Source organism: Patagioenas fasciata, chromosome 6 (assembly GCF_037038585.1).
Source record: "Patagioenas fasciata isolate bPatFas1 chromosome 6, bPatFas1.hap1, whole genome shotgun sequence".
In the NCBI taxonomy this organism is placed as follows: domain Eukaryota; kingdom Metazoa; phylum Chordata; class Aves; order Columbiformes; family Columbidae; genus Patagioenas; species Patagioenas fasciata.
In genome coordinates, this window is record NC_092525.1 from 13827060 (window position 1) to 13854759 (window position 27700).

The 27700-nt window shown below is 55.0% G+C and overlaps 2 protein-coding genes across 5 annotated transcripts in view; one reads left to right on the forward strand and one right to left on the reverse strand.

Moving 5' to 3' along the window:
• Positions 1–8661, reverse strand: part of ASTN1 (astrotactin 1) — a 59972-nt gene extending 51311 nt beyond the window's left edge. For all 4 annotated transcript variants that reach the window (XM_071809964.1, XM_065842133.2, XM_065842131.2 and 1 more), the window contains exon 1: positions 8324–8661. In XM_071809964.1, the coding sequence (XP_071666065.1) occupies positions 8324–8606 (283 nt within the window). In that variant the 5' untranslated portion in view covers positions 8607–8661. The remainder of the gene's footprint in view (positions 1–8323) is intronic.
• A 2308-nt stretch (positions 8662–10969) lies between these two features.
• On the forward strand, positions 10970–24971 carry BRINP2 (BMP/retinoic acid inducible neural specific 2). The gene is made up of 8 exons (XM_065842143.2): positions 10970–11156; positions 18492–18859; positions 20457–20647; positions 20756–20946; positions 21323–21428; positions 21778–22014; positions 22203–22425; positions 23049–24971. The coding sequence occupies exons 2-8, from the start codon at positions 18558–18560 to the stop codon at positions 24163–24165; spliced, it is 2367 nt and encodes a 788-aa protein (XP_065698215.2). The 5' UTR covers positions 10970–11156; positions 18492–18557; the 3' UTR covers positions 24166–24971.
• Positions 24972–27700: the final 2729 nt, after the last annotated feature.

The window sequence follows — 27700 nt, forward strand, 5'->3', positions numbered from 1 at the left end:
TCCCCCAAAACTGCTTGCTCTGCTACACTCATTAGTCATCCTAATTACTCAAATGTCTCAGAGCCAGCCAGAAAAGAGACTGTGTCTCTTCCTGCATTGGGGCTGTGAACCCCAAACTTCTGTGACTGATGTGCCACCACCAGCTAAAGGGTCCCTCAAGGATCCTTTACACCCCGTCAATTGCAAATAGTGAACTAATCACGGAATCGCAGAACAGTTTGGGTTGGCAGTGACCTTCAAAGCTCATCCAGTACCTCCCCTGCCATGAGCAGGGACATCTTCACCAGCTCAGGTTGCTCAGAGCCCCATCCAGTCTGGCCTGGGATGTCTCCAGGGATGGTTCATCCACCACCTCTCTGGCCAACCTAGGACAGGCTCTCACCACCCTCAGAGGCAACAATTCCTTCCTCATGTCCAGCCTGACAAAGCCCCTGCCTGGTCCCCAGCAGCTGTGCAGAGGGGACACAGTGGAGGGGACCAAGGGGACAGGCTCAGACCCTGTCCATGCCCATCACCGGTAAACGAGACCCCCCAGCAAAGCAAAGTGCAGGGCCAGCTTAAAGCACATCTCAAAACAGACCCCAGATTGCCCAGCATGGGGTGAACATCCATTCTGAGCAACCCCTGGCCACAGGGCAGTAAAACGGGCTCAGAAATACCAACATGACATGCAGGAGCAGAGGATGCTCTTCTCTGGGTGCTTTCTCAGTATTAAGCCACAGTAGAACAGCCAGAACTTGCCAATCAAGAAATCTTCCCTGATCTAGACAAATCCCACAGCCGCCAGAGCGGTGCTGCTTGGGGTGAGCCGCTGGCCATGGCCAGGCTGGCTGCAGAGAAGCCAGAGCCCAGCAATTTGCAAGTAAAAGAACAACTAGTCTTAAATGACAGAGCTGTCACCATCCAGACACTGCCTTAAGCCCGCCAGGCAAAAATTCCTACATTTGAAGGACAGCTCTGCAGCAAGACTCAAAGGGAGATTATTTCAGAGCCTCCATTTAGCTGGTTAAACTAAAATACAATTAAATTAAAATAAAATAAAATATTTTTTAAAAATAGAATAAAATAAATTAAAAAAATTTAAAAAATAAAAATTAAAAAAAAAAAATAAAATAAAATAAAATAAAATAAAATAAAATAAAATAAAATAAAATAAAATAAAATAAAATAAAATAAAATAAAATAAAATGTAGGAAATGGGATGCAGCCCAGGAGCAAATGTCACTGTCATGGGGAGAGAAGTGCAGAGGTGAGATTGTGGTGTCAAAAAGAAGTATAGCTGCCCGAGGATCTCCCTCCACTGCCAATTCCGGAGGGTAAAAAATGCCTGCAAAACTTCAGGGGTCTTTGCAGAGTGCCCATGTGGGCAGCCTGGTCCCCAAAACCAGAACAGGTCTTGGGGTGGGAATGTGAGCGAGCCTGAGCATCCCTGCCAGGATGCAGGCTGAGAAACGAAGGCTGGGAGTGATGTGAAGGAGCCAGGAGCATCACCCTGCACATCCAGCCAAAACAGGGGTCCCACCACCCCCCAGCCTCAGCCCCTGCCAGACCCCGACACCCGTGGGTGAGAGGCCAAGCGGCCCCAGCTCCTTTCTGGGTCAGTGAGGTCCCTCCCAGCCCTGCTGCTGCTGGAGCCAGCTGGATGCACAGTTGCTGTGGCAACGGGTTCCCAGAGACAAAATCCCTATTTCTTATTCTTTTTTTTTTCCTTGGTTAAGAAAAAACACGCAAGAGGCCCTCTACATCCACTGTGCCACCGAAACCTCTGCTCCCAGCAAGATGGTGGGTCACCGAAAGGCATGGCAGGGGCGCAAAGCACCCATAAGGATGGGGATGAACACCCTGAGCTCCAGTCACCCGCAGTTTGGGCATGGGGGACCTCTGATGGGGACAGCCATGCTCCTCTCAGGGATGCTGCCAGTTTTCTGCAGCATTTTCCACTGTTTTTTAAGGGCTGACCCTGCTCATGGCTGAGGCTGGTGTTGGGCTCCATCACCTGAAGGAGGGTGTGTGACCAGGCACAAGGACATATTCAGTGCTCCAGGTCACTTCACCCCATCCTTCAGCTGAAAAAGGGATGTGGAGAGGACAGCTTTACATCGCATGGCCAAGAGCAACAGTAGGAACAGTGTCCCACCAGCAGTTTGCACCCATACCCTATTGGATGTGCTTGTTCTGTCCCACCAGGTGCTCCAGGGCAGGTCCCATCCCTCAGCAGGTCCCTCTCTCCTCTGCTGGAAGCTCTACAGGCCCCCAGGCCTTGGTGACACCCTTTGGGGCACCCTGGTCCTTGCTGCCAGCACCCAAAGGGACACCTCCAGCATGAAAAACAAGCACCAAAGCATCAGAGGGGGAAGGAGGTACAGCAGCACCGAGGTCTTGGTGATGGGACCTTTGATGAAGAAAAAAGGAGAAGGCAAGCAGTGGGGAGGGAAGGATCTCCCATCACCTCGCCAGCTCTGGACAATGTCCCACCAACATCACCAACCCCTCCAGGAGGGTAAAGAAAGCAAGTGGCACCCCCAGATTTGCAGGAGATATCAACCCCGAAGCCTCCATCTCAAATTCACCCCACACGGCGAACGGGAACCAGGGTTGGGAATGCAGTCAGGCCATCAGCTGCTGGCATCAGAAGGGAATTAAGCGTATCCCACTGCCAGGAAGGGTTTTGCCAAGATGAGGTGTTTTGGGGTCCTTTCCCCATCAAAGGTCCTGGGTGGGCTGGGACCCCCCCAGCAGCAAACCCCTTGGCTGCCCTCCAGGCCACCCATTGAGGAGATGCCAGTGGCGGCCCCTTCGGCCAGGCACAAGGGAGCATAGATCATAGCGCCGGTCTCAGAGCATGCGACAGTGTCCAGGATCAAAGCCAAGTTCAATTAATGGCTCACAATCTTATTAAAGAAATTATTTCAGGATCTTGAGTAAAAGTCCGATATATCCACTCCATTCCATTAGTCAGGCTCATTTAGTAATTCAATCAATCTAGGCAAGGCAATTGAGCTCCTCTGGTATAATTTAACTTGGTTATTCTCTAGGTACTTAAGAATTTCTTAATATTTGCTCCATTATTTTGCCATTACACCTATTTCCAGGTGCAAGGTTCACACTGGAGCGATGCTGTGGGTCTGGTGGTGGGAGCAGCTCTACTGGTCCCACAGGATGGGGACATGTGACAGGGAAGGAGAACTCCAATGGTGACCCTGGGGTGCCCTCGCTTCCCTTGGTGATGAAGTTGAGCGGGGGACCAGCACTGTGACACCCCAAAACCCCTTTTCCCACCACAGAGAGTTGGGACCAAAGAGCTGCCACGAACTTTGGGACTCACAGCCAACACCCAGACACAAGTGAGAGGAGCGGGGCCACGCAACCCCCAACCAAAACCCAATGGGATGCTCTCCTCACTTGCCATGAAATTAAAGAAAAGAAAATAGTTAACACAACCCTGCAGCCCCTGCTTTCCTTCTCCAAGGCCATTTAGGAACCGGGGGTCAAGGGCAGACATGGGGGGGGACACCACCTCCTGCAGTTCATGGTGGTGGGGAGCCATGGGATGAGGATGAGAGTTGACAGGTGTCACATCTCACCACCTCCCCGCACAGCCTGTGAGAAGAGCCGGGGCGGGCAGGCGTGCCGGCAGCCCGTCACCCCGATTAGCTGCATCCCGCATCCCCGCAGCGGGACGTCTCGCATCCCCACGACCCCCCATGCTTAACCCAGGGGAGTCATGGCCAGAGCATCCCCCAGCACAGCCAAGAGCTCAGCTGAGATTTAACAAAAAAAAAAAAAATTGATTAGATATTTCGGGGAGATATTCAAGCGCAGTTAAATATGCCCAGCTCATCGGAGCCTTTGAAAAATCTCACCCCTCTAAAAAATTAGAATTGATTTTGTATTTAAAAAGGAATCTATTTAATTTAAAAGTAAGATAATTTGAAATCATGACAGCTTGTATTAAGGCCCAAGTTTATGATAATCTATTAAAGTCATTGAAGTTAAGAACCTTCTCCCATCCTCTGCTGCCAAGGCTCCCGTGAGGGCAACGGGGAGCGGAAGAAGTTGGGGGGTGAGGGGCTGCGCTGCCCCCATTTCAGGGCATGGCAGCTGGGATGGAAACTGGTGAGGCAGAAAAAGCTCCTTCAGCTCCTCCACACTCAGGGGGAAGGAAAAAAATAAAAGTAAAAAATTAAAAAAAAATAACAGGACACAATAAACCATCCAGTATTTCAAGATCCTGAATTATCCAGCACCCAGAAAGCATGGGTTTGACCCATCAGCTCTGCCTTCTCATTCCTTAAGTTAATTTTATGCACAAAGCCACGTTTCAAGACTTTGCTTTTTAACTATCTAGTGCGTTACTTGGGTGAAGGAGTCAAAGATGCTGTCTTTTTTGTGCATTTTTTAATTGCATCGCAAATCTCCGCTGAACCCAAGGGGCCTCAGGAAGCCAGGATGCTAATAAAGACCCTGCTCGCTGGTTTATAACCTGAGAAGGATGAGACTCCAAAAAATTAGCAGCCCGCAGGAGTGTGAATCCAGTTAATGACATATCAAGTGCAGCTGGATGCTGCCAAGCCAAGCAGCGAGGAAGAAGGGGGTGTGAAGGTTGGCGGAAAGGGAATATTGAGCTGCAAATTAGCATTTCTTAATGGCCAGCGACCAGCGAGACTGGGCCTCCCTTCAGGAAAAAAATAGAACTAATGCAAAAAAAACCACCACACATCACAAAATTAGATGAAAGGCAACTATTTCAAAACTAGATTTCCTTGATTTAAAGCAGGATGAAACTGGGTGATTTTAAATGCACCAGCGAGCAGCTCCATCCCTGTTCCCACACGCTCACAGCTTCCCAAAAATTCAGGAGGTGGGGAAAAAAACTTCACAGCAAAACAGGGGGGTGGTGTTGGAATCCTTTTGAGGACGTGCATCTAAAACCATGTGGGATTTTCTGGGTATGAGCAGGAAAGGTGATGCACGTGGGGATGTGAGGAAACGCAGGCAACGAGGCAGCACGTGCACAGGAGGTAGCCAGTGCAATTAAAACACGCTCCCTTCATTAGCAAAGAGAGCTACAAAGCAACTGAAAGCCCTGCCCAAGTGTCTTCTCGCCATAAACTGGGGTAACAAACCCCAAAACTATCCTTCTGCTTCTGGAGGAACATGGGAGCAGCTGAGGGGTCCCCAGGTTTGGGAGGGCTGAGCACCAATGCACTCGACACACCTGCTGCTGGCAGCAGGATGGCTGCAAGAGCAGGGATGAGACCCAAAAATTGTGTATGGAAAGCAAGCGGTAAGCAATGCTTCACCCTCTTCGGTGAAGATAAAATATAAAAAAAAGATAAAGGTAAAGCTGCAGGGCAGAGGATCAAGGTAAGCCAAAGCAAGCACATCCCCTGGCTGAGCCCTCTGTAGTGGAGAAAAGCAAACGCATGAAGGGGATGGATGTCAGTCCCCACACACGACTTTCCCATGCCCAGGTTGGGCAGGACACCCCCTGGGGACCACAAAGTCCCCACTGGCACAGAAAACTCCAGATCTTGGGGGTCCACCAAAGTCCCTGTCACACCACCCACCAGCAGCAAGGGTTGCTCCACGCTCATTGTTAAGTTGATTGTGTCATTGGAGCATGTCATCAAGGCTGGGGAGTAACAGTTGTTTTTGGGGTGTCCAGGTCAACATGCACCCCATTTTTGGTAAGCACCATCCAAAGATCCCAGAGCACCTCCAGCTGGTGGAAGAACCTGGACTGATGTGTCCATCAGTGGGATGCCCAGCTCGGCCACCAGGGCAGGGAGGTGTCACCAAGTCAGGGGGAACTGCACACCCCACTTTCCACAGATGCTTGCCATGCTTGAAAAGCACTTGAATTATTTACAGGAGTTTTGAGGTGGGCAGCCAGGACCAGAGGGGGTGACACCCAGCCACCCTTGGGCTCCACGATCCTGACCCATCCTCAGCTGCTCCCCTCACCTCTTCCCTTGCCACGGTCCCAGCCTGTCACAGACACCTCCCCACACACTTCAGCCATTTTCATGGGGAAACAGAGGCACAATGCAACCTCAAGGGAGTTGCTTGAGAGCCCACATGGCAAAGTCAAGGTGCCACTGCCAGGAGCACCATAGCTCAGAGGTGGATGTGGGGATTATGCACCGCTCCAACATGTTATTTTACATTCAATTGCAACAAGGTGGGCACAGTTAATGGGGTTTGCTGGGGACGGTGCAATCAGCACCACATGGAGCCAGGTTCCTGGAAGGATGCTCAAATGCACCCTCCGTCAACACACAAGCCTCGTGGAAACACAAATAGGCACCAACACCAGTTCCACTCATTGACCCAACATGGCCAGGTCCCCAGGGGTTTCTTGGGCTGGGGGCTCTCTGGCTGCAGAGGATGCTGCCTCTGAGTTATTAAGTCTGGGTTTTGCAAGACCTTTATGCGCTTCTGCCATGCAAAAGCAGTGTCCAGGCTAATAATAATAACAATAATAATAATACCACCACTCATGTGGCAAAGCAGCACAGCAATAACACCCACACATGGCAAAGTGGCCAAACCAGCTTCAAAGGAAGCCCTTTTCTCACAGCAAGGAGGGAGCTGTAGCATGGCACTTCTCAGGAGTCCCCAAGCCCAAATCCTGGCAGACAAGGGGGACAGCGAGGTGCCCTGTCCTGCCAGCCCAGCCCCCTGCTCCAGCATCCTGGTGGCAGTAAGCAGAAGAAGGTGAAAGCAAAGCCCTGCCTGGCATCATCAATGCAAGCCCTGGGTGCAGTGGGGGCTGTCAGGGCAGGTGGGTCCTTTCCCCCACACTGGGGCCTGGTTCCGTGGAAGTGGGTCCGAGTGGGGCAAGGGACAAGCACCCGTGTGGCCTTTGGGGTGTCAAGGTGGCGCGGGGCTGGCAGCCATGCCCACGCATCCCCTGCATCCGCTGCGCTGCCGCCCCGTTGCCACAGCAACGCTCTCCGGCCTCCGCCGCAGCATCCCGCAGCACAGGGCTTGGACCGGGGGGCAGCACAGCACATCCCACTGCCCCTTGCTCACATGGCCGTGAGCAAACTGTCCCTGGGTGTCCCTGCACGCCCCCTCATGGCATCAACAGCCCCCCCCACCACCTTTGCTTTTCTCATGGGAAAAGGGGGATACCCATGCAGCAGTGAGCGCTGCACCGAGCCAGTACAGCACCCAGGGTTTTTTTGCACACAGAAGAGTCCAGTGGCCAGGGAGGTGATGAAGTACTGAGCAGAAAAAACAGGTTGGAGCCACTGTTACACTCTGCCCACACAAAAAGGTTGCACAGAGAGACAATACCACGCGAAGTTACACGCCGCTGCGTAATTTTTGAGACAACATCCAGACAAAGATGGCATTTTAAAAACTTCACGGGGCAGCCAAGGTGGTGCCAGAGCAGTGATTGGTGGGCAAGGCTTGCAGGAGGTGCACACAGCCCCCACAGGGCTGCTAGGAAAGCAATGGTGGCATTTGCCAAGGGTGAGGGGTTGCATGCAGGTGGTGGCAGGAAACTGGTATTCTGCACCAATATCACTGAAAATTAAAAATCTCAGCAACTTGTTTTAGGTGGTACGGAGGAAGGCGGGTCCCTGCACAGATGTGCCAGACGTCTTGCTCTGATCCCAGTATAAACAAAGAAGCATATCAGTGGCTTTTTTGGTGGATGAAAAATGAAGCCCACCAGATTCAGACAGATGAGCTTCACACAGTGGGTAAAGCACAGAGGCCTGGCTAGAGCTGGCAGGAACCACCCAGACCATGTGAGCAGGCCAAAGCCTAAAATCCTCAGGGCAGGAGTACTGGAAACAGCACACACCGGCAGGATGGGAAATGCTGGGCACTGGAATATTTTTCCACCAGGCTGCAGGAAAGGTGACCCTGCTCAGGGGCAGACAACGCAGCAACCCTCACCTCCAGCCAGCCACGCTGGAAAGAAACCACAGGCCTCCTGCCAGCACAAGCCATGCACTGACATGGAGACAAGCCCCATGGATGACAACCTGGGGATGCACGGAACACCCCAGGCCTGCAGCATCTTCACAGCATCCACCCCGATGCTGCAGCCAGGACAGAGATGCTGCAGCGGGGTGAACCAGCAGCAGGGCAGAGATGCTGCAGCTGGGTGAATGGACACAGGGGCAGAGATGCTGCAGCGGGGTGAACCTGCAGCAGGATGAACCTGCACCGGGCAAAGATGCTGCAGGGTCCCCGAACGCCGGTGCCGCAGGGAGGAGCCCCGCGTCTCAGGATGCTCGGGGCCCGCTGCCGGGAGGGGAGGGGAACCCGCCGCTGCTCGCAGGCCCACCGAGAGGCTCACCCAGCACGAAGTAAGGCAGCTCCGTATTCTCCAGATCATCCACCACCACCATTTCGCCAGGGAAATCGTTGCGTACGGAGAAGAGCAGCTTGGGCTCGGCCGCCGAAGGGCCGTGCATGATGCTGAGGTCGTTCTCCCGCAGAAAGGGCAGCGCCGACACCGTGATGCTCTTCAGTTTACACTCCAGCTCCTTGGCCGCCGCCTCCCCCGCCGCCTCGGCGGGGCCGCTACCCGCTGCCAGGCAGCAGCCGGCGAGCAGAGCGCACAGCCCGGCCAAAGCCATCTTGGAGCCCCCGCTCCGCGCTCCCAGCGCCGGCCGGGCGGGCGGCGGCGAGGGGCGGGGACGCGGGGCCCGGCGCCTCCCCGTGCGGCTCGGCACGGAACGGCACGGAACGGCGCGGAACCGCACGGAACGGAACGGCTGCCCCGGCCCCGCGCCTCCCCGGAAAAGCGAGAGGGCAGCAGAGCAGTGCCGGTGCTGCCAGGTCCGGCCCGGCTGCCCCCCACTCCTTCTGAACTGGGAATAATTTACAGGTACCCACGCTCCCACCCTCAATGGAGAAATCACGGACCTTCAAGATCCCTGCAGAAGTCATAGCGCTCCAATAGCCCCAGAGCTTCAAAAATCCTAGGAGAAATCACAGACCTCCAAAATCCCAGCAGAAGTCACAGACCCCCAAAGCCCCAGGAGAAGTCAGACCTCCAAAAATCACAGACCTCCAAAATCCCAGTAGAAGTCACACCTCTCCAAAAGACCAGAAGTCACGGACTTCCAAAGCCCCAGGACAAGTCACAGACCTCCAAAGTCCCAGAAGAAACCACACACCTCCAAAATCCCAGAACTTCAAAATCCCAGCAGAAATCATGGCACTCCAAAATCCCAAGAGAAGTCACAGAACTTGAAAGCACCAGAACTTCGAAATCCTAGAAGTCACAGACCTCCCAAATTTCAGTAGGAGTCATGCACCCCAAAGCCTCATGAAAAGTCACAGACCTTCAAAGTCCCAGAAGAAATCACAGACCTCCAAAGTCCCAGACCTCTAAAACCCCAGAAGTCCCAGACCTCTGAAGCTCCAGACCTCCAAAGTCCCAGAAGAAATCACAGACCTCTGAAGCCTCAGACCTCCAAAGCCCCCATGTATAAAAAAGAAAAAAACATCATTAAGAGCCCAAGGGCCAACCCCAAGCTTGCTGTTTCTTTTTGCAGCAGGTGCTTCTTATTTTCACTCTCTTTAAGTGAGCTCAAAGCAGCATCAACAGCAAAGGGGTGCGAAGGCATCACCACCCTCAAAATGCAGCTCCCACCCCCCCCCTCCTCCCCGACGCCAAGCTGGCTCCTTGCACAAAGCTCGGCTCCATCCTGTCTGGCACCTCCAAACAACACCACGCACAGCAGATAGATGCTACTTTAACAAAATCTTGCCTTTTTCGGTTTTTTTGAGCTCTTCCCCTCACGTCCTGAAGGCATTTCTCCATCACTGGTGCCAGCTGTGAAGCTTAACATGCCCCAGCATGGGCATCACAAGGGGGCAACGCTACATCCCAAACACACCAAATGGAAGAGCTACAAAGTGCTTTTCCCCAGACCTGTTTCTAATTTATTATAACTCTCCCAGTTATCCACTACATTTTGGGGAGGAAAAGCCATGCTCACCAGAAATTACCCTTTTCTGATACCGGTCTCATTAATAACCAGATCTGAGCATTAAACAGATAACAGTGAGGGTGTTTTCAGAAGTCAGCGAGTTGGGAGGGTGTTCCAGCAGCATCATCTCCCATTGGCATTGGCCGTCTGCCGGTAGGAACAACTGAAAAAATCAAGAAAAATCAGGAAAAATGAGCAGCGGTGTTTTGTAGGATAGGGCATGGCTCTCCTTTCGGGGACCCAGGCAAATCCCTTTGGAGGGCATCTGCCAGGCCTTTTTGCTGCTCAAACTTGTTAAAAAAAGGGTTCTGAATAATCATATTCTGAATAATCATATTATTCAGACAGAGTCGCCAAGAAGGTCCTTTCTGTCCCTGTTTGGAAACAGGGTGCATCCCCCAAAGCAGTGCCCCTGTAGCACCCAACACCGCACAAAGAGGAGCAAAAGAGGGGCAAAACCAAGGACTTAGTAGGAGGTGTGAACAATCCATACAGATAAATAAAACAGACAACTGTAAATCTGGTGTCATCAATGGCATCTTCCTGCCCATCTTCGGTAACGCCCCACAAATCCCGAACCTCGTTAATAATTTACCGGCATTGATGGTGCAACTTGGCGCAACCAGGGTTTCTCTGAAGTCCGGGTGAAGCCGGTGCCAACGCGCTCCCGGGGCCTTGAAGCAGCGACCCCTCCCTTGCGCTACCACCGCGGGGGAACCCGCTGAGGCCTTGGGGCACACGCGGACTCAGGGGACGGGAAGGACGGAGGGGAACGACCGGGGAGCTCGGGATCCCCGCAGAGCCCAGATCGGCCCCAGTGCCCCCGGCCGCGACCCCCGCGCCGCTCCACGCGTGCCCGCTCCGCCCCGCCCCGTGCCCAGCGCGCCGCCACCAATAGGAAGGCGCATGGAGGCCGACGGCGCCTTTTATTGGCTGGCGGCTCTGCATATATTATCGGGCGGCGGCGGCGGCACCCGCGGAGCGCGGCGGGACCTGAGCGCGGTGGCGGCGGGAGCGGAGCGGGACGGGATGGCGGCGGGGCCGCCGGGGGCCGCCTGCCCGCCTGGCCATGGGGCAGCCAGAGAGCGGCCGTGGGGCAGGGCCTGGGGCCGCTGAGGCGGAGCAGAGCGGAACGGGACGGGACGGAGAAGCGGCCGGTGCCCCGCCGGCTCTGAGCCCGACCCTAGGGTAAGTTTGCGGGATCGGGGGTAAAAAGAGAGGATAAGACGGAGTGGGGACCCCGCCGGTGGGTGGGATGGCGGAGAAGGAGCAGTGCGGTGGAAACCGCGGCACCGCGCGGTGGAGATCCCCGGTACCGCCGTGCGCGACGGTGGAGACGCGGCTCGGCTGCCGCCGGGCTCACTCGGTGACCTTGGTCAAGTTGTCTCCCTGCTCAGGGCTCGCTTCGGAGACGACGAGGCTAGAGGAGGCAATCAGCCCCTTCAGGGCAGGAGCCATTCCGGTGCCCGAGTACGGGGGGCTGCGACCGACCCGGTGGAGCCGGGTGCTGACGGGATAAAAAAGATGCCCAGAATACTGGAAACCTGCTGTTGCTTGCGAGGGAGATGCCGGTGGGAGCTGCCCCGGGACCGCAGGGACTGGGGAAAATGCTCCGTGAAGTGCTTGTTGGGCATATATAAATCAACAGGAGAGGTCTCCTAAGCCCCGTGCTGCAGCGCAGGGCCCCGCTGCCACCGGCTCATCTGCCGGAGCTCCGGGCCGAGGCGAGGAGCGGGTGACCCGTCGGATGGTGTTTGCTCACCTCGAATGCTGCGTGCGGTTCCCAGGACGGTGCCGGTGCCAGCAGCCTCCGGGAGAGAGGGCTCCCCGGCTTCGAGGCTCAATTCCATTCCCTAAACACGGATATTTTTTCTTTTTTGGTAGGAAACAAAGCTCCGGATTTTTAAAGCACCGAGCTCCAGAGCAGCGGCTCTCAGCACAGTGATGTCCCCCCTGTCCTGCTCCATCTTTGGGGCACCCCCATGTCCCCCAAGGCCGGGCAGGGTGAGCCTGGGTGCTGCGGGGCTGGTTGGGACCTGCCGGCAGATGTCAGTGTCCCCTCTCTGTCAGCAGCCAGGAGGGTCCCTACCAAGCCCCGGAGATGTTACAAGGAGCTCCCTGCACTTTTTTTTTTTTCCAAGCGGATCCGGCTTGGGTGGGGGTTCAGCGACAGTTTCTAGACCCGGGGAGGAGTGGGGTGCTGGAATGTGGGGTGACCCCACTGCAGCACCCCAAATCTCCTCCTGCCTCTGCCTAGCTCCTGCCACCCACCACCTTATTTACTCTGTGCTGCTAAGGCTGAGCTACCAGCAGGCATCACTGCTCATCTGTGACACTTGTCACCAGTGTGAAGGGACAGGAGGGAGCGATTCTCACCTTGCACTGCCTCTAGCTCCTCCATGAGGCTGGTACCCCTGTTGGTACAGGGTCTGTCGGTGGAAGAATGAGCTGTCCTCTCTTCGGACTGGGCTGCTGGGATGCTCTTCTGTGGCTCTGGAGTACAGGGATGCTCTTCTGTGGCCCGTGAGACCCATCTGCAGAGATGCTTCAGGCTGAGAGCTCAGCACAAGGCGGGGGAATCCGGTGCTGCCGCCACCGTCGCTGCACTTGGGGGAGTTGTATTTGGCACATTGCTCTTTTAAGAGGCTTTCTGCCTGTGGGTGGGAAAGTCTCGGGTGTGCAAAGCCAGAGGGCAGAACACATGGCACTGGTGCAACACTCTACACGCAGCTGCTATCTCCCCTGATGGCAGCCCAGGCTTCATCTCATTTGATGTCTTATGCAAATCCTTAGCTCCCCAAGTCCTGGGATTTTCTGCTATTTTCCTTTACTCTCATCTTCAAGTGTCTTGCTCTTAAGGATGTGAAGAAAAGCTAATAACAAGAACCCAAGTCATCCAGTCTTGCAGGCTTTTAAAACCAGTCTCAGGAAGGCAATGACTTAAACTCCCTCAGCAATAGTGACTGAACAGGTTACAGAGGGTGGTTTGCAGGAGCCCAACTGGTTCACAGCCACCACCGTGATCTTTAACATTGCTGCTCAGGCAGGGATGGCAGACTCTGAGGTGGCTGTCCCCGTGCTCGCTGCCTGGAGCTGCGTCTCCGCAGGCCGGGTGCCAGGTGGCTGACAGCACCCCGCCGTGCCCGCTTTGCCAGCGATTACTGTGCTGCTGTCGCTCCGGCGGTGCCTGGCTCGCTCTCTTAATTACCCCGGCAAGATCAATGAGGCCCTGGCGCTTCCTTGGGAGCGTGCGGATGCGAACCCGGCAGCTGCAGCACCTTGCAAACCACCACAGAGCCGGGCAGAACGGGTAGCGGTGCAGGCAGGGCCGAGTACCAAGGTCCCACAAAACCCCAAGTGAGGGTGGTAGCTCCAGAGCAAGAGGCTGAGCATCCAGCAGGATTGAGCCCTTGGGGATGTCTGTCTGTCCGTCCTGGGGGGTGTGGGGGTGCCTGCATGAATTCACATAGGCATGGCTCAGCTGACTCAATCCACTTCAGAAACTAAACTGCACTTAGCCTCTGCCCAGACTCTTCTAAGTGGCCTTAATTTGATAAAGGTTTCCCATGTTTAATGAGACGGAGACTCCGTTGCTAAGACCCACCCCCATCATCCCCTGCTCCCACACAGATGTGCCTTTGCCTCTGCTGTGCCCCAGGGACCAGCCCCCTATGGCTGGGGACATCCCACAGCTCTGCCACCAACAGCTATTGCCCTGCCTGGCACAAACACTGGGTGCTGCTTTTAGTCTGGGCTCAAGTTCAGCATTTACAGGAGGTAGTGCCAGAGTCTGTCTGGAGTCCTGTGCTTCCCCCACAGCACCCAGCAGATACCAGTGCACACTTTGCAGTTTTATGTATCTCTAGATCCGCTCCTGCAGCATGAAAGGGCAGAAATCAATGTTAATGTCCCTGACAATTAGCTAACATCTTAATTATCGAACTCAGCCTGATTAGTAGTGGAGCACGTGATTCCGGAGATGCCATCGGTGTGCAAGGAAGCAGGGACCTCGGCATAACTCTGCAGGATGTTGCTGCTGTCACCAGCAGCTCTGAGAGCAGTAGAGAAGGGCTTTTGCAGCTCACCGGGCACTCGAGCATCCCCATCCACATCTCCCACCATCCTGCCTCAGTCTCTCGAGCCATTTTCGATGAGGACACCCACTGCAGAGCAATCCCGTTGCCATCTTGAGGGTAGGAAGGTGGCTCTAGAAATTGCAACAAGCTATTTTTAAGATGCAGCTCGTGACAAGTGGCAGTCTGGGCTGTGCATCAGCTGTCACTGGAGGGACAGTGGGTTGTTCTGCTGCAGGCAATGGGGACACGGAGGCTTGCAACAAGATCAGGAAGATTTGGCCAGGAAGGAGGTTGTAGTCCTGGGAAAGTTTGCCAAGAATATTTGCATTGGCACTCTTCTTCCTTTGCTTTAAAGGTTTTTATAGAAGGGGGAAGGATAAAAAAAAAAAAACACATTAACAAGCTGGAAGTTTTCCAACTCTTGTGATGCAAAACCCTAAATTAAAAAAAAAGAAAAAGTCAGATGCTTCTCATCAAATCTTCATTCTTTTGGATCAAGGAAAAGTGATTAGAAAGTTATTTCCAGCTCTAGTAGTAAGGTCAAGGGAGTTACTCATTTCCAAAGAGCTTTGCCCTCCCTGGCGTTGCGGGGGGATGCTGGTGTGAGCAGGCAGAGGTGCACCCTGATAAGCATCATCCCAGCCCTGCAGAGCAGCAGCAGGCCCCCAGCAAAACCAGAGCCCCCCACATACAGCTGTGTGGACTAAGGACTGTATGGGGCTACACCAATTTCTGCATATACTTATTTTATATAACCCCTGATCAATACCAGCAAATAAATTAGCCTGTGACGATGCAGGAAAGCTGCTCCTCGGGGATAAGCTCATGGTGTGACCCAGCGCAGGCTTTCCTGCCCGTTCCTGCTCAGGCTCTCTTGGCAAGGACGCTCGTGTGCGTCAGCGCCTGTCCCCAGGCAAGCACCCGGCTCAGAGGTGCCAGCACTCTGGGTGTAAATAAGAGGCAGGTGTAAATAAGAGCTCATTTAGCAAGGCTGGAAACTTTTGCATGCCAGGAGGGGACCTTCGCTGGATTTGCACCAGCCAAGTGTTGGAAATACCCCAATTCTGACTATTTTTTATCACTCTATAGTAAAACATGACGTGACCACAAGGAAACACCTTACTTGCAGTCACTAATCTCAGAATAAGCTCCACAGGGAAGGCGGCAGAGCAGGATGAAGTGGTTTCTAGCTGATCTAGCCTGAGGTGGCTCCATCCCTGATATCTGTCCCCACAATGGTCACCCTGATGAGGTTTTTTGCCTTGAGCTGTGGTGCTGGGAGGGGAGGTGGGAGAGGGGGTTTGGAGGGGAAGGACAGCATGGGGAGCCCCTCCTGGGGAAGGCACATGGGGGTGGGAAGTTGTTAGCAGCCAGGATGGTTTGCTAGAAGAGACAGTGCTCTGCCTGGTTCCCCTTCCCAAAAAAAAGTCCCCTCCATGGTTTGAATCACTTCCATGTCCTCATGATTTATGCCAGGAAAACCCTGGGGAGGGCAGCAAGGTGACTGGTGCAAGCCCGTCCATACCAGTCTGTGGTGGTGCAAAGTGGTGATGGATGAAGCCATGAGCATTATACTCATGGAAAAGCATCTCCTTGGCTGCGTAGACCTGGGTGAGGGGAGAGGAGCGCAGCCAGAGAGCAGCCCCTGTCCCCTAGCCCAGCCCCAGCTCGGCTTGGGGGGTCAGGAGCCACGTAAACACCACAGACGAGGACCGAGGCCAAGGAGATGGGCAGTGCCGAGCCCGTTTGTGGTGCAACAGGCGGGCTACCCAGCACCCTGCCTGTTCAAGAGAGGTGTTTTTGCTGGCACAGCCATATTTAATGCTACAAGCAGAGTGTTTCCACAAGCCAGATTTAGAAAAATGGTGCTCAAAGGAGTGCTCTCACCACAGGAGTGCTGCTTTCCTCCCTGGCACAGAGGGTTTAGCCCATGGTCAGCATCTAAACCATCCATAGGGTTTGCTGCCAGGCTCTGGCTCTCACCACGTCTTCCTCGTCACAGCAGCTTGTCCCGAGTCACCCTGCACAGCCCAGGACCCACAGGCAGCCGGGGGCCAGGAGGGTTTAATCCTGAGCGTTGCACACTCCTTTGGTTCCCAGGCCACCTTGATTTTAATTGCATCCACAGATATTGCTGGGGAGGAGAGCAAGGTGCTTGCCTGCTTCAGACAGCCACAGCATCCTGGCTGCCTGCTTCCCCGTGGCCCAGCTTTGGTTGCAGGCAGGGAGAATTCTGGAGCAGCCGAAGTGCTGCTCAGCCATCACCCACATGCGGCAGCTCCGTGAGCAGCCAGCATCAGATCCTGCCACGTTTTGGGGGGGAACAGATGCCCCCTCCAACCCTCGTGGTGCAGAGTGAGGAAACCAGCCTGACCCTGCTAGTCCCAAACCCCCTGCCCACCCCAGCATGGGGGGCTATTCATTTGGGCCAGGATTTGGCCACATCATGGCCACGGGGGACTTCACATGCCATGAGCAGGAGGCAACAACCAAGGTGTTATGTGGCTGCCTGGGAGAAACAAGGGTGACATGTGAAAAAACAGTGTGGGGGGAACAGAAAAACCCTGCCTGCTGCTCCTGCCCGCCCCGCTGCCCCGGCACCCAAAATGTGATGATGCGAAAATCTCAGCTTTTGTTGAAAATTAACAGGGCCCCAGCCTCAAGGGCTAAGCGAGAAGCTGAGAAAGTGTAATCAAAGTGCACCCTTAAGGGTTTAAAAATAGAAGAGAGGGAGAAAAAAAATTAAAAAATAATAATATATGTTAAAGCATGATGATTCATCTAGCAAAGCCCCGTTTAGGAGAACGCAGGGCTGGCGTGTGCTCAGCAGGGGCGAGCAACTGGGCTCACCGGCCACTTTCCCAGAATAAAAATCACCTCCTCTGGCAGCACAGCAGTGATGGGGTCCCTATTTTAGGCAAACAGCTCTTGCTGCCCAGCAGGACACCTCACCCTGGCTCCAGCTCCCCATCTCCCACCTTCACTTGCCAGTTCAGGCCCTGGGGCTGCTGCTCCCAGCAAAGCTCAATCTTTACTCCTGCAGATATTGCCACACTGGGTTATGAGAAGAGCCTTGGCTTGAGATAAATGCCAATTGCATTCAAAACACCAATGCAACCAGCCCAGCCAGCCTTGGGGTGGACATCCATCCATCTATCCACTGGCAGGATGCAAAGGGAAGTCCAACATCAACCACACACAGCTCAACCCATATCTAAAGAAGCTTATTTTTTCCAGTTCCCTATGCTTATTATTTTTAGGGCCCCTAAAACAATCTGCACGTGATCCTGATGGACATGCCCAAAGTGCAGGACACAGAGGCTATTCACCATCCCCACTGCACAGGCACCTCGTAGCAGCAAGCTTGGCTCACCAGGCGGATGCTCAGCAGAGAAAAACATGAAGAAAAAGAAAGAAATTTCTCAGACAGGCACTAGCCAGTTTTCATTCAACTTCAGCAGCAGGCAGCACCCCTAACCCCATAAACTCTTACCACCTGTGGCACAATTGGTCCATACCGGATACATGGCTCTCCCCAAAGCACAGATTTCCCTTCCTCAGCAGCCTCCCCAAAACAAACTCCACCTTCTCTTAGCTTATGGTTCCACCTGGTTTATATTCATGCCAAATTGGCCACACCTGGCACCCCTGCAACCATAGAATCACAGAATCATTTTGGTTAGAAGAGACCCTCAAGGTCATCAAGTCCAACTGTTAACCCAACACTGGCGCTAAACCATGTCCCTAAGAACCTCATCCATGTGTCTGTTCAACCCCTCTAGGGATGGTGACTCCACCACTGTCCTGGGCAGCCTGTTCCAATGCCCAACAGCCCTTTCCAGGAAGAAATGTTTCCTTATATCCAGTCTAAACCTCCCCTGGTGCAATTGAGGCTGTTTCCTATGGTCCTGGTGCTTGTTCCTTGGAAGCAGAGCCCGACCCCCTTGGCTCCAAGCTCCTTCCAGGCAGTTCAGAGATCAGAAGGTCTCCCCTCAGCTCCTGTTGTCCAGGCTGAACCCCCCAGGTACCTCAGCCGCTCCCATCACACTTGTGCTCCAGCCGCTTCCCCAGCTCCGTTCCCTCCTCTCAACTTGCTCCAGCACCTCAAGGGCTTTCTTGGCATGAGGGGCCCAAAACTGACACCAGGATTTCAAGGTTTGGCCTCCCCAGCGCCCAGCAGAGGGGACGGTCACTGCCCTGGACCTGCTGACCACACCAGGGCTGGTACCAGCCAGGATGCTGGTGGCCTTTTGACCACCTGGGCACATGATGGCTTATGTTCAGCTGCTGTCACCAACTGTCCTTCTCCATGGGGCAGCTTTTCAGGTGCTCTTCCCCAAGGCTGTAGTGTTGTCTGGAGCTGTTGTGACCCAAGTGCAGGACCCAGCACTTGGTCTTGTTGAACCTCACGCAATTGTCCTCCCCTCTTGGCTTGTTGCCGTTGCAGGGCAGGGCTGTCCTGAAGGGTCGCTGTGGGGTGAGAGAATGAAGAAGCCAGCCGGGCAGCAGCAGGATGGGGCGGCAGGACCTCCCGCGCGCTGACGGGCCCTCGCCGATGCTCCCGTGGCCGCTGGCCCTCCTGGCCCTGAGCACGTGCTGCCGCTGGGGGCTGGCCAGCGGGGGGGGCGGCACGGTGGCCCAGCAGCATGCCGCCCCCGCCACCCCTTCCTCCTCCTCCTTGTCCTCCTCTTCCTCTGGCCGGGCACCCCTCGACTGGCTCCTCACTGACCGGGGACCCTTCTACCGAGCCCAGGAGTACGTGGATTTTGTGGAGCGCTACCGGCAGGGTTTCACCACCAGGTACAGGATCTACAGGTGAGATGCCTTGGATGCCATGTGCTGTAGGGGGCTATAGAGGTCACAGCGGAGTGGAGATGGACCCACTTTAATCACACCGCGTGGGAGAGGTGGGTGTCTGCAAGATGCTGCTTTCCTGCAGAATGTAACAGCAGCCCCCCAGGATGCCATGGCATGGCTGGGATGGGCTTCGGGCAGGGTTTGCCCCAAGTCGGGAGTGATTTGGTTGCGCAGGTTGAGATGGGATCAGCCTCTACGGTGGGAGGCACAGAGGGATGCTCCTTTGTCCCTCTGCCATGCGCAAAGACCTCTCTGCACTGAATTACTGACCCTGCCTGGACTGACAGCTGTCAGGGGCCGGGATGCTGCGGGGGCTCATGAAAAGCCACCCTGACTGACCCCTGGCACGTCCCCAGTGCCGTCACCCCACAGACCATGGCAGCAGGATGCTACATGCATGGGAGACAATGCTGGTGGGGGTTTCTTGCTGGTGGAGAACCAAGCTCAGCAGCAGCGGGGTCCAACAACCCCAGCAAAGGGCCACCCCATGACAGCCAGCGTGGGAAACACACTCCATTGCCTCCCAGCACTAATTGAGGCTGTTGCCTCCTGCTAATGAGCCCTTTTCCCTTCCTCTCCTCGCTGATGCGAAGCCCCAGGGGGTTCCAGCAGTGAGCAAAGCCCAGCACCCCCAGAGAGCTCCTCTCCCCGCTTTCCTACACACTGATGCTGCCATGCTGAGGGACCCATGTCCTCTAGGGACACTGCTGGTGACGGTGGTGGGACAGGAAGGAGCAGCCGGAGGGACGGCAGCTGGCTTGTGCCTCCTCCAAGGCAGAGAACCTGCCTTTGGGGCTCACTTTGCTTGTGGGATGGGGTGGGGTGCACGGCTGGCCCCCTAGCCCCATGTAGCCTCCCCTCCCTCACCCTCAGCTCTGCTTCTGGCCTCAACATCCCACCTTTTGGCCCCAAAAATCATGATGGGAGGCCACCCAGCACCCACCAAGCCCCTCATCCAGCTCTCCCTCCTCGTCTTGTTCCTCCTTTCCCAACCAGCCCCAACTAAACTGCTTGAAATCTGCTGCCTGGTTTTAATTAGAGCAAAATGATGAAGATGAGGCTGAAGCCAGCCGCTGTTTGTGTATGCGGGGACCCACCACATACCTTACCACATCCCAACGCCTCCAGCTTCCCACAAAAAACTGCCAATACTTAAAATCATGAAACCCCCAGATGTCAGATTTTCACCAAGATTTGTAGGAACGCGGTGTTGGGGATGGAGGATGGATTAGGCACATCCAGCCCAGGAAGCTGGAAAGGGCTCTGGCTCTGCCCTGGGTAGGGATTAATGCCTGATGGAGATGCTTGATTTATTAACGTCAGGCATCTCCACTGCTTGTAGCTCATAATCACCATCGATGGTGTAGGCTGGATCTATAGCATTTGGTCCTTCATCTCTGCTGTGGCAATAGGGAGGTCGGGATGGTCCCAGTGGAAGTTTTGCCACCATCCCCTGTCCCAAGGTGGAAGGTGGGGAAAGCAGAGGGGACAGTGTGCATGTAGCACAGCGGGACTGGCTTTGAACCCTCTCCCCAACACCGCTATTCTCCCGTAGAGAGTTTGCTCGCTGGAAGGTGAATAATTTGGCCTTGGAGAGGAAAGACTTCTTCAGCCTGCCCCTTCCCCTGGCTCCCGAATTCATCCGCAACATTCGCCTGCTGGGACGCCGGCCCAGCCCCCAGCAGATCACCGACAGCCTCATCAAAAAATATGGGACTCACTTCTTGCTGGCTGCCACGCTGGGAGGTGAGTGATGGGGGCGAGAAAATAAACACCGCAGGACAAATACAGCCAGCAAGGGGAATGGGGGAGCCCAGCAGCCCCCCAAAAGCATCATGTGTCCCCCCTCCCCAGGAGAGGAGTCCCTGACCATTTTTGTGGACAAGCGCAAGCTCAGCCGGAGGGCAGAGCCGGCCGGGGGAGCTGGGAACAGCTCGGGGGTCTCGCTGGAGACCCTGCACCAGCTGGCAGCCTCCTACTTCATCGACCGGGAGAGCACCCTGCGCCGGCTCCACCACATCCAGATCGCCACGGCCGCCATCAAGGTAGGCGAGGGCAGAGAGGGGGACAGGGACCCCTGGCCATACCAGTGGCCCCCCAAAGCTGGCTGAGACCCTAAAGCAGCATCACAACCTGGGGAGGCGGGGCAGAGGGGGACAGCAGGCAAAGTTAAGCACATCCGTGTTATTTCTGGGAAATTGGGCACGCTAATGAAGGCACATTTTTCAGCGGGCTGCAGGCAGGGCTGCCGCCTGTCAACAAGCCAATTAGCAGGCAATTAGTTCTCCTCTCCAAGCATCCTCTTGCTACAGGGAGTGGGGCACGGCGAGCCTGGTCAGGGGTTATCTGCAGCAGTTTGGGGGGGTGGCACATGCCCTGGGTCCCCTCCATGTCCCTGACCACCCATGGGTCTTCCCCCAGGTGACCGAAACACGGACGGGGCCACTCGGTTGCAGCAACTACGACAATCTGGACTCAGTGAGCTCCGTCCTGGTGCAGAGCCCTGAGAACAAAGTGCAGCTCCAAGGTAGGACCAGGCTGGTGGGGACATGGTGATGGCCGAGTGCCACCACGGGATGCTGGGGGGACCGCAGCGGAGGATGCTGGCTCCAGATGCTGCTTTTAATTTAAGGGCTGGGGAGGAAAGAGGGATGAAAATAATCAAAGCTGGGCAGGATGAGGTTGTTGCTCGGCTGCCAAGAGGAGCCAAGATCGATGCAGAGCCCAGACAAGTGGCTCCAGAGCAAATTGATATGAAAATCATGCAAGGGTGGAAGCTCGGGGAGAAGGAAGGCTTGCTCCCTCCTCGCCCGGGTGATGTTTTCGAGAGGTTCCACACGCGCCCTGATGTTCTCGGGGCTGCCTCCCGCTCTCAGGGCTGCAGACGGTGCTCCCCTCCTACCTGCGGGAGAGGTTCGTGGCGGCCGCCCTCAGCTACATCGCCTGCGGCTCGGCTGGGGAGCTGGTGTGCCGCCGCAGCGACTGCCGCTGCCGCTGCCAGCCCGCCTTCCCCCGCTGCAACTGCCCCGAGCCCGACGTCCAGGCACTGGAGAACAGCCTGGCCCAGCTCTGGAGAGCCTGGGAGAGCCACCACAATCAGTTCGAGGAGTCAGGTGAGACCCCACACCAAGCATCTCATTCCCTGCAAGCCCTCCTTTGGGAACAGCCCTGGCTGGGTGGTGTGGCTCACCACTTCATCTCACCATGAAGACCTGAGAGCCTGGGTGGAAGGAGGTTGGGTCCAGCCCTACCTTCACCACTTGCTCTCCTGGGTCTGCCGACCCCATCTCTCCCCCTGCAGAGGAGTTTCAGGCCCTGGTGAAGAGGCTTCCCGGGGACCGTTTCCTGAACAAGACGGCCATCTCCCACTTCTGGGCCATGGACCTGGACATCCAGCATCGCTACCAGCAGCTGGGCACCAGCCTGAAGCTACTCTCCAGGAAAACCCACCGACTCATCCGGCGGCTCTTCAACCTCAGCAAACGCTGCCACCGGCAACCTCGCTTCAAACTGCCGAAGGAGAGGTACGTGCCACGGCATCCCCGACCCACCCCGCGGACACTGCTCAGAGCCCTGAGGGGGGGCTCAGGCCCATGGCCCCTTGGCTGGGACTGGAGGAGCTCCCACCTTGCTGGAGGGATGCCCAGGGATAAGCAGGGAGCTGGGGAGCCCTGGGATGCGGCCCTGAGAGGTTGGGTCCAAGCCTGGAGGTGGACAATGGGTCTCGGTTCATGGGGGGCCACCAGCAGTGCAGAAAAATGAACACAAGGTGGGCAGCTCTTCCATAGAATCATAGAAAGGTTTGGGTTGAAAAAGATCTTCAAAGCTCATTCAGTCCAACCCCTGCCATGAGCAGGGACATCTTCACCAGCTCAGGTTGCTCAGAGCCCTGTCCAGCCTGGCCTGGGATGTCTCCAGGGATGGGGCATCCACCACCTCTCTGGGCAACCTGGGACAGTGTTTCACCACCCTCAGTGCAAACAACTTCTTCCTCATGTCTGGCCTGGCTCTCCCCTCTTTTAGTTTAAAACCTTCACCCCTTGTCCTGTCGCAACAGGCCCTGATAAAAAGTCTGTCCCCATCAAGTTGGTCACGCCCCAAAAGATGCCATGTAAGCATCTCTCCTCTCGTGTCTCTTCTCCAACAGGTCCCTCCCTTACTGGTGGAGCCGCGCACAGTCTCTCCTGTACTGCAGCGAGGCCACTGTGCCTGGGACCTTCCTGGAAGAAAGCCACAGTTGCACGTGTCCCTCCGACCAGCCCTCCTGCCAGGGCCCCATCCCGTGTGCCTTGGGCGACGGAGCAGCCTGCGCCAGCTGTGCCGAGGACAACAGCACCCGCTGCGGGACCTGCAACCATGGCTACGTCCTCACCCAGGGCTTCTGCCGGCCTGAGGTGGCCGACTCGCTGGAGCACTACCTGGGATTGGAGACAGACCTGCAGGACTTGGAGCTCAAGTACCTCCTGCAGAAACGGGACAGCCGCATCGAGGTGCACTCCATCTTCATCAGCAATGACATGCGCCTGGGGAGCTGGTTTGACCCTTCCTGGAGGAAACGCATGCTCTTGACCTTGAAGAGCAACAAGTACAAGCCCGGGCTGGTTCACGTGATGTTGGCCCTCTCCCTGCAGATCTGCCTCACCAAGAACAGCACGCTGGAGCCTGTCATGGCGATCTATGTCAACCCCTTCGGGGGAAGCCACTCAGAGAGTTGGTTCATGCCCGTCAACGAGGGCAGCTTCCCAGACTGGGAAAGGACTAATGTAGATGCCTCTGCCCAGTGCCAAAACTGGACACTCACCTTGGGCAACAAGTACAAGACCTTCTTTGAAACAGTCCATGTCTACTTGCGGAGCCGCATCAAGTCTCTGGATGACAGTTCCAATGAGACAATCTACTATGAACCCTTGGAGATGTCAGATCCCTCCAAGAACCTGGGTTACATGAAAATCAACAGCTTGCAAGTCTTTGGCTACAGTCTGCCCTTCGAACCAGATGCTATCCGTGACCTGATCCTTCAGCTGGACTATCCCTACACCCAGGGCTCCCAGGACTCAGCCATGCTCCAGCTCTTGGAGATCAGGGACCGTGTTAACAGGTTGTCACCCCCTGGCAAAACCCGCCTTGACCTCTTCACTTGCTTGCTCCGCCACAGGCTCAAGTTGGCCAACAACGAGGTGGCGAGGATCCAGTCCTCCTTGAGAGCCTTCAACGCCAAGCTGCCCAATTCGGTAGAGCAGGAGACGGGCAAGCTGTGCAGCTAACGGCCGGGGCTGCTCAGGTCTTGGAGTGAGGGGGCCAGGACAAAGGACTCCCCGGGGAGAGAGGGGGGAAATAATGACCCTAAAAATATTAAATCAAGGCCTTACCTTAGTGCCAACCGTGTGCTTCCATGGTACACCCAGCAACCGGCCAAAGAGATGCAGGGCTCGGGGGGATGGAGGATGCGATACCACAGTGAAGGGATGGCTTGTGCGGCGCAGACCGGCTCTGAGCGCAGGAATGATGCCACCATGGCTTTTGCTCGAGCTCCAGCTCCAGTGCTGAAGGCCGAGGATGGATGTGGCAGCTGCTGGCCACATTGCAGCAGATGCTCAATCCACCATGAGGTTCCTCCAGGGGTGGCCTCCTCAGCACCCCAACTTTTGTAGTCTTTTCAAGAGGTTTCTACCGGTGCCTTTGCTTTCATATCCCCTGCGATCCTTCCTGCACATGGCACCGGGGGGTCCCCAGGACCCTGCAGATCCCCTCTGGGGCATCTCCATGAGCATCTGGCATCTGCTGCGGTATGAAGCATCGTCACCCATCACATGGGAAGGACCTGGCACCTGCCCCATGGCAGCTGCCATCACAGACACTGGCAGAGAGCTCTGGGCTGCAACTCCTTACAGAAAGAAAAGAAACCTAGAACAAAAGAAAGAAAGAAAAAGAAAAAAAAAAAAGTTTTATTTATGTATTTATTTATCTGTTTTGTTTGGGAGGGGTTTTTTTAAGCCTATTTATTTGGGGAGTGTCATTTCTTGTTGGTGGCTCCAGCCAAGAGACATCTTAGTAAAATGTATCTGTTTAATATATTTTTTAAAAAATGCCTTTTTTGAGCAAAAGAGCAACCAAAACCAACCGAGATTAAAAACAAAAAGAAAAAAGAACAGATACTTTCATCTCTGGCCCTGACTTTTCCCTCGCTGTGCAGCAGGAGGGGATGGTGAGGGTGCTCCCGTGCGTGTCCAGCTGCCGTGTCCCCACGTGTCACCACACTGCTCTCTGGACTCTAGCCAAGCCTCCCAAGGAGGGGACATGCCACCACTTGGGCTGGCCATCTGTCTCCTGTCCATGTCTTCATTAGCTTGGAGGGTCAGGGCTCCGAGGTGGCCCATTAAGACCATGAGCCATGACTGGAGGCAGGAGAGATCCTGCCCGTGCCCCTCTGCTCCCAGGGAGGTGCCTGGAGCAGGTGGTTCCCAAGCTGGTGGGAAGGACCCATGCGGCACCATCCACTTGTCGTGTCCAACATCCTCCTAGTCCCACATGAACAGCCAGCACACCTCAGGGTAACCCGTTCTGTGGCTGCACTGCCCAATGTGGTACCTTCCTGCCTCTTCAGATGTGTCAAGTGTGGCCCTTGGGAGCTTCACTTGATGACCCTTAGCTCTGGTATGGGAAGAGACAGGGAATATCTGACCCCCAGCCACCTTTTTGGCCAGTTATAATCATATAGAGAGGTACAACAGTCTGTGTTCTGTCTCCATGGCTTGGTCCCTATAGTTGCTCCATACTTCTGCTATCTTTGTTGATCTCCTCATTCATCAGCCCCTTAGAAAGGACCCCAAACCAGGCACTATGCACCCTGGACACCTCCCTCTGCTACACCCAGCACAGTCAACCAGGTGGCAGTGGGTTTTCTTGAGGTCATCTCCAGCATCCTCACCACTGGGGAGCTGGTAGCATCTCCAACACCCGCTCAGCTCAGCCTGGCTCCCCTCCCTGCATCCCTCCATCCCTCCCCGATGCTGCTGCCGCCGCGCTGGGTGCCTGACCAGAATATCAAGCAGCTGTGGGATAGAAAGGCCGGGTATCCAGACAAGCCAAGCTCATCGCTTCAGTGGCTGCCCTGATCTTGGCCATGAAGAGGCGAGAGACAGGAAAGAGCCGGCTCTCCGCCCCACAGCATCCCCAAAGCAGGGGATGGGCAGGGTGCAGAGTAAAGGAGAGAGGAGGGAAAAAGTGTCTCAGTGTGCAGAGCTGAGATGGTTTCTTCATCCTCCTCAGCTAGCAAAACTTGCCTGCTTTGGTGCTGCAAAACCCGGTGCTAACCTAAAATCATCCTTCCTGCTTCCATCACCTGCCTGTCCCCCCACCCCATCCTCAGGCTGGACAGATAAAGAGATAAGCGTGAGGAAAATAACACCAGGAGTGATAAAGAGATAGGCAAAAGGAAAATAAAACGGAGGTGGATAAACTATGGTTGCTATTTATATTCCCTGTCTAATCTGTCAATTCATCAGGCCGGCTATTGTGGTTACAGCATCCCTCAATCTGTCACCTGGACTTCGTGCATCTGTCTGCCTTTGCCCACGTCTTCTCCCTTGTCTCCCAGTCCTAAAGGCGAAAAGAAAATAAAATAAAATAAAATTCAGGCAATTACACCAGGAGGAAATGAGAAGTCAAAGCCATCATCTCAGCTCCCTGGAGGAAGCCGGCAGACATCTGCCTGGTGATGAGAAGGGTATAGCCAGCAGGCTTGCCAGCTAGAAAGACCGTGTCAGCCTCTGCTACACATCTTTCTGGGCCATCATATCACTTCTTCTCCCCATCATCACACGGGCCATGCATCGGGCTAATGTTCCTTGGCTCCATCCTCTGTCTCGTCCATCCAGAGCATTTCCTACTGTGCTTTTTGGCACTCCTAACCAGTCACACAGCCTAAAATCACCTGAATGTGAATGCATGAGCCACTGGGATGACTGGAAGCATCTCAAGGAGCCTCTGGCATAGTGAGGCAGCTTCCACTCAGCAAAGGACTGACCCTGGGCTTCTCCTCCTCAGTGCTGGCTCCAGAGACAGGCAGGTGATGCTCTGAGATTAACAGTCCCATGTGTGGAGATGGAGGCAGACAAAGGCTGTTTACTTTAATGCAAAAAAAAAATAAAGGCAAAATGGTGCAGAGAAGCAGCTGGAGGGATATGCCATCAACTCTTTGCATTCTCAGCAGTTGCCTCTCAGGCTAGGAGGCAGAGCGGTACTGCAGTCTCCTCTCTCTGCAGCCCCCCCCAGCAAGATTTCATCCTATATTGCCCAAAAGCACTGAGTTTGGCCCAAATTGCTGATGAGGAACGAGGCTGTGTGTGGCATGGTGGCTTCTCAGCAAAGCCCCATCTGGCAACGCAGGGGTCAGCAGACAAGGATGACAAGGGTGCTGAACGCATACCTGGCCATCGTCTCCCCCCCACCTCTTTAACCCAAAAATACTGGTGTGGTTCCCTGAATTTTGCTGATAAATTGCTGTATTTTGAGAGAGAACCACTGCCAGATTTTTTGGGGGGTAAGTGGGCAAGTTAAAGAAGAGCAGCAGCAGTGGAGGGGACTGCCAGGCTGCACCTTAATGTCGGGTGGAAGCAGCCAGGTCCTCCCATCCCTGTTCAGCAATTAAGGCACTTCATGGAGGTGATTAAGGAGATGAGCTTAATAACTAGAGGTCAGCATTTGATTACCTTTGCAGCACTTTATCCTGAAAAAAATCAACACCGACAACAGCGGGGCTGGCTGGAGAGTCACTGCCATGCACAGTGCTGCCAGGAT

Excerpts from the sequence above, each read along its gene's own strand:
- BRINP2 (XM_065842143.2), top strand. The coding sequence starts at position 18,558 with ATGGGGCGGCAGGACCTCCCGCGCGCTGACGGGCCCTCGCCGATGCTC. Across the intron at positions 18,860-20,456 it reads ACCAGGTACAGGATCTACAG|AGAGTTTGCTCGCTGGAAGG; the intron begins GTGAGATGCCTT and ends ATTCTCCCGTAG. Across the intron at positions 20,648-20,755 it reads GCTGGCTGCCACGCTGGGAG|GAGAGGAGTCCCTGACCATT; the intron begins GTGAGTGATGGG and ends CCCCCTCCCCAG.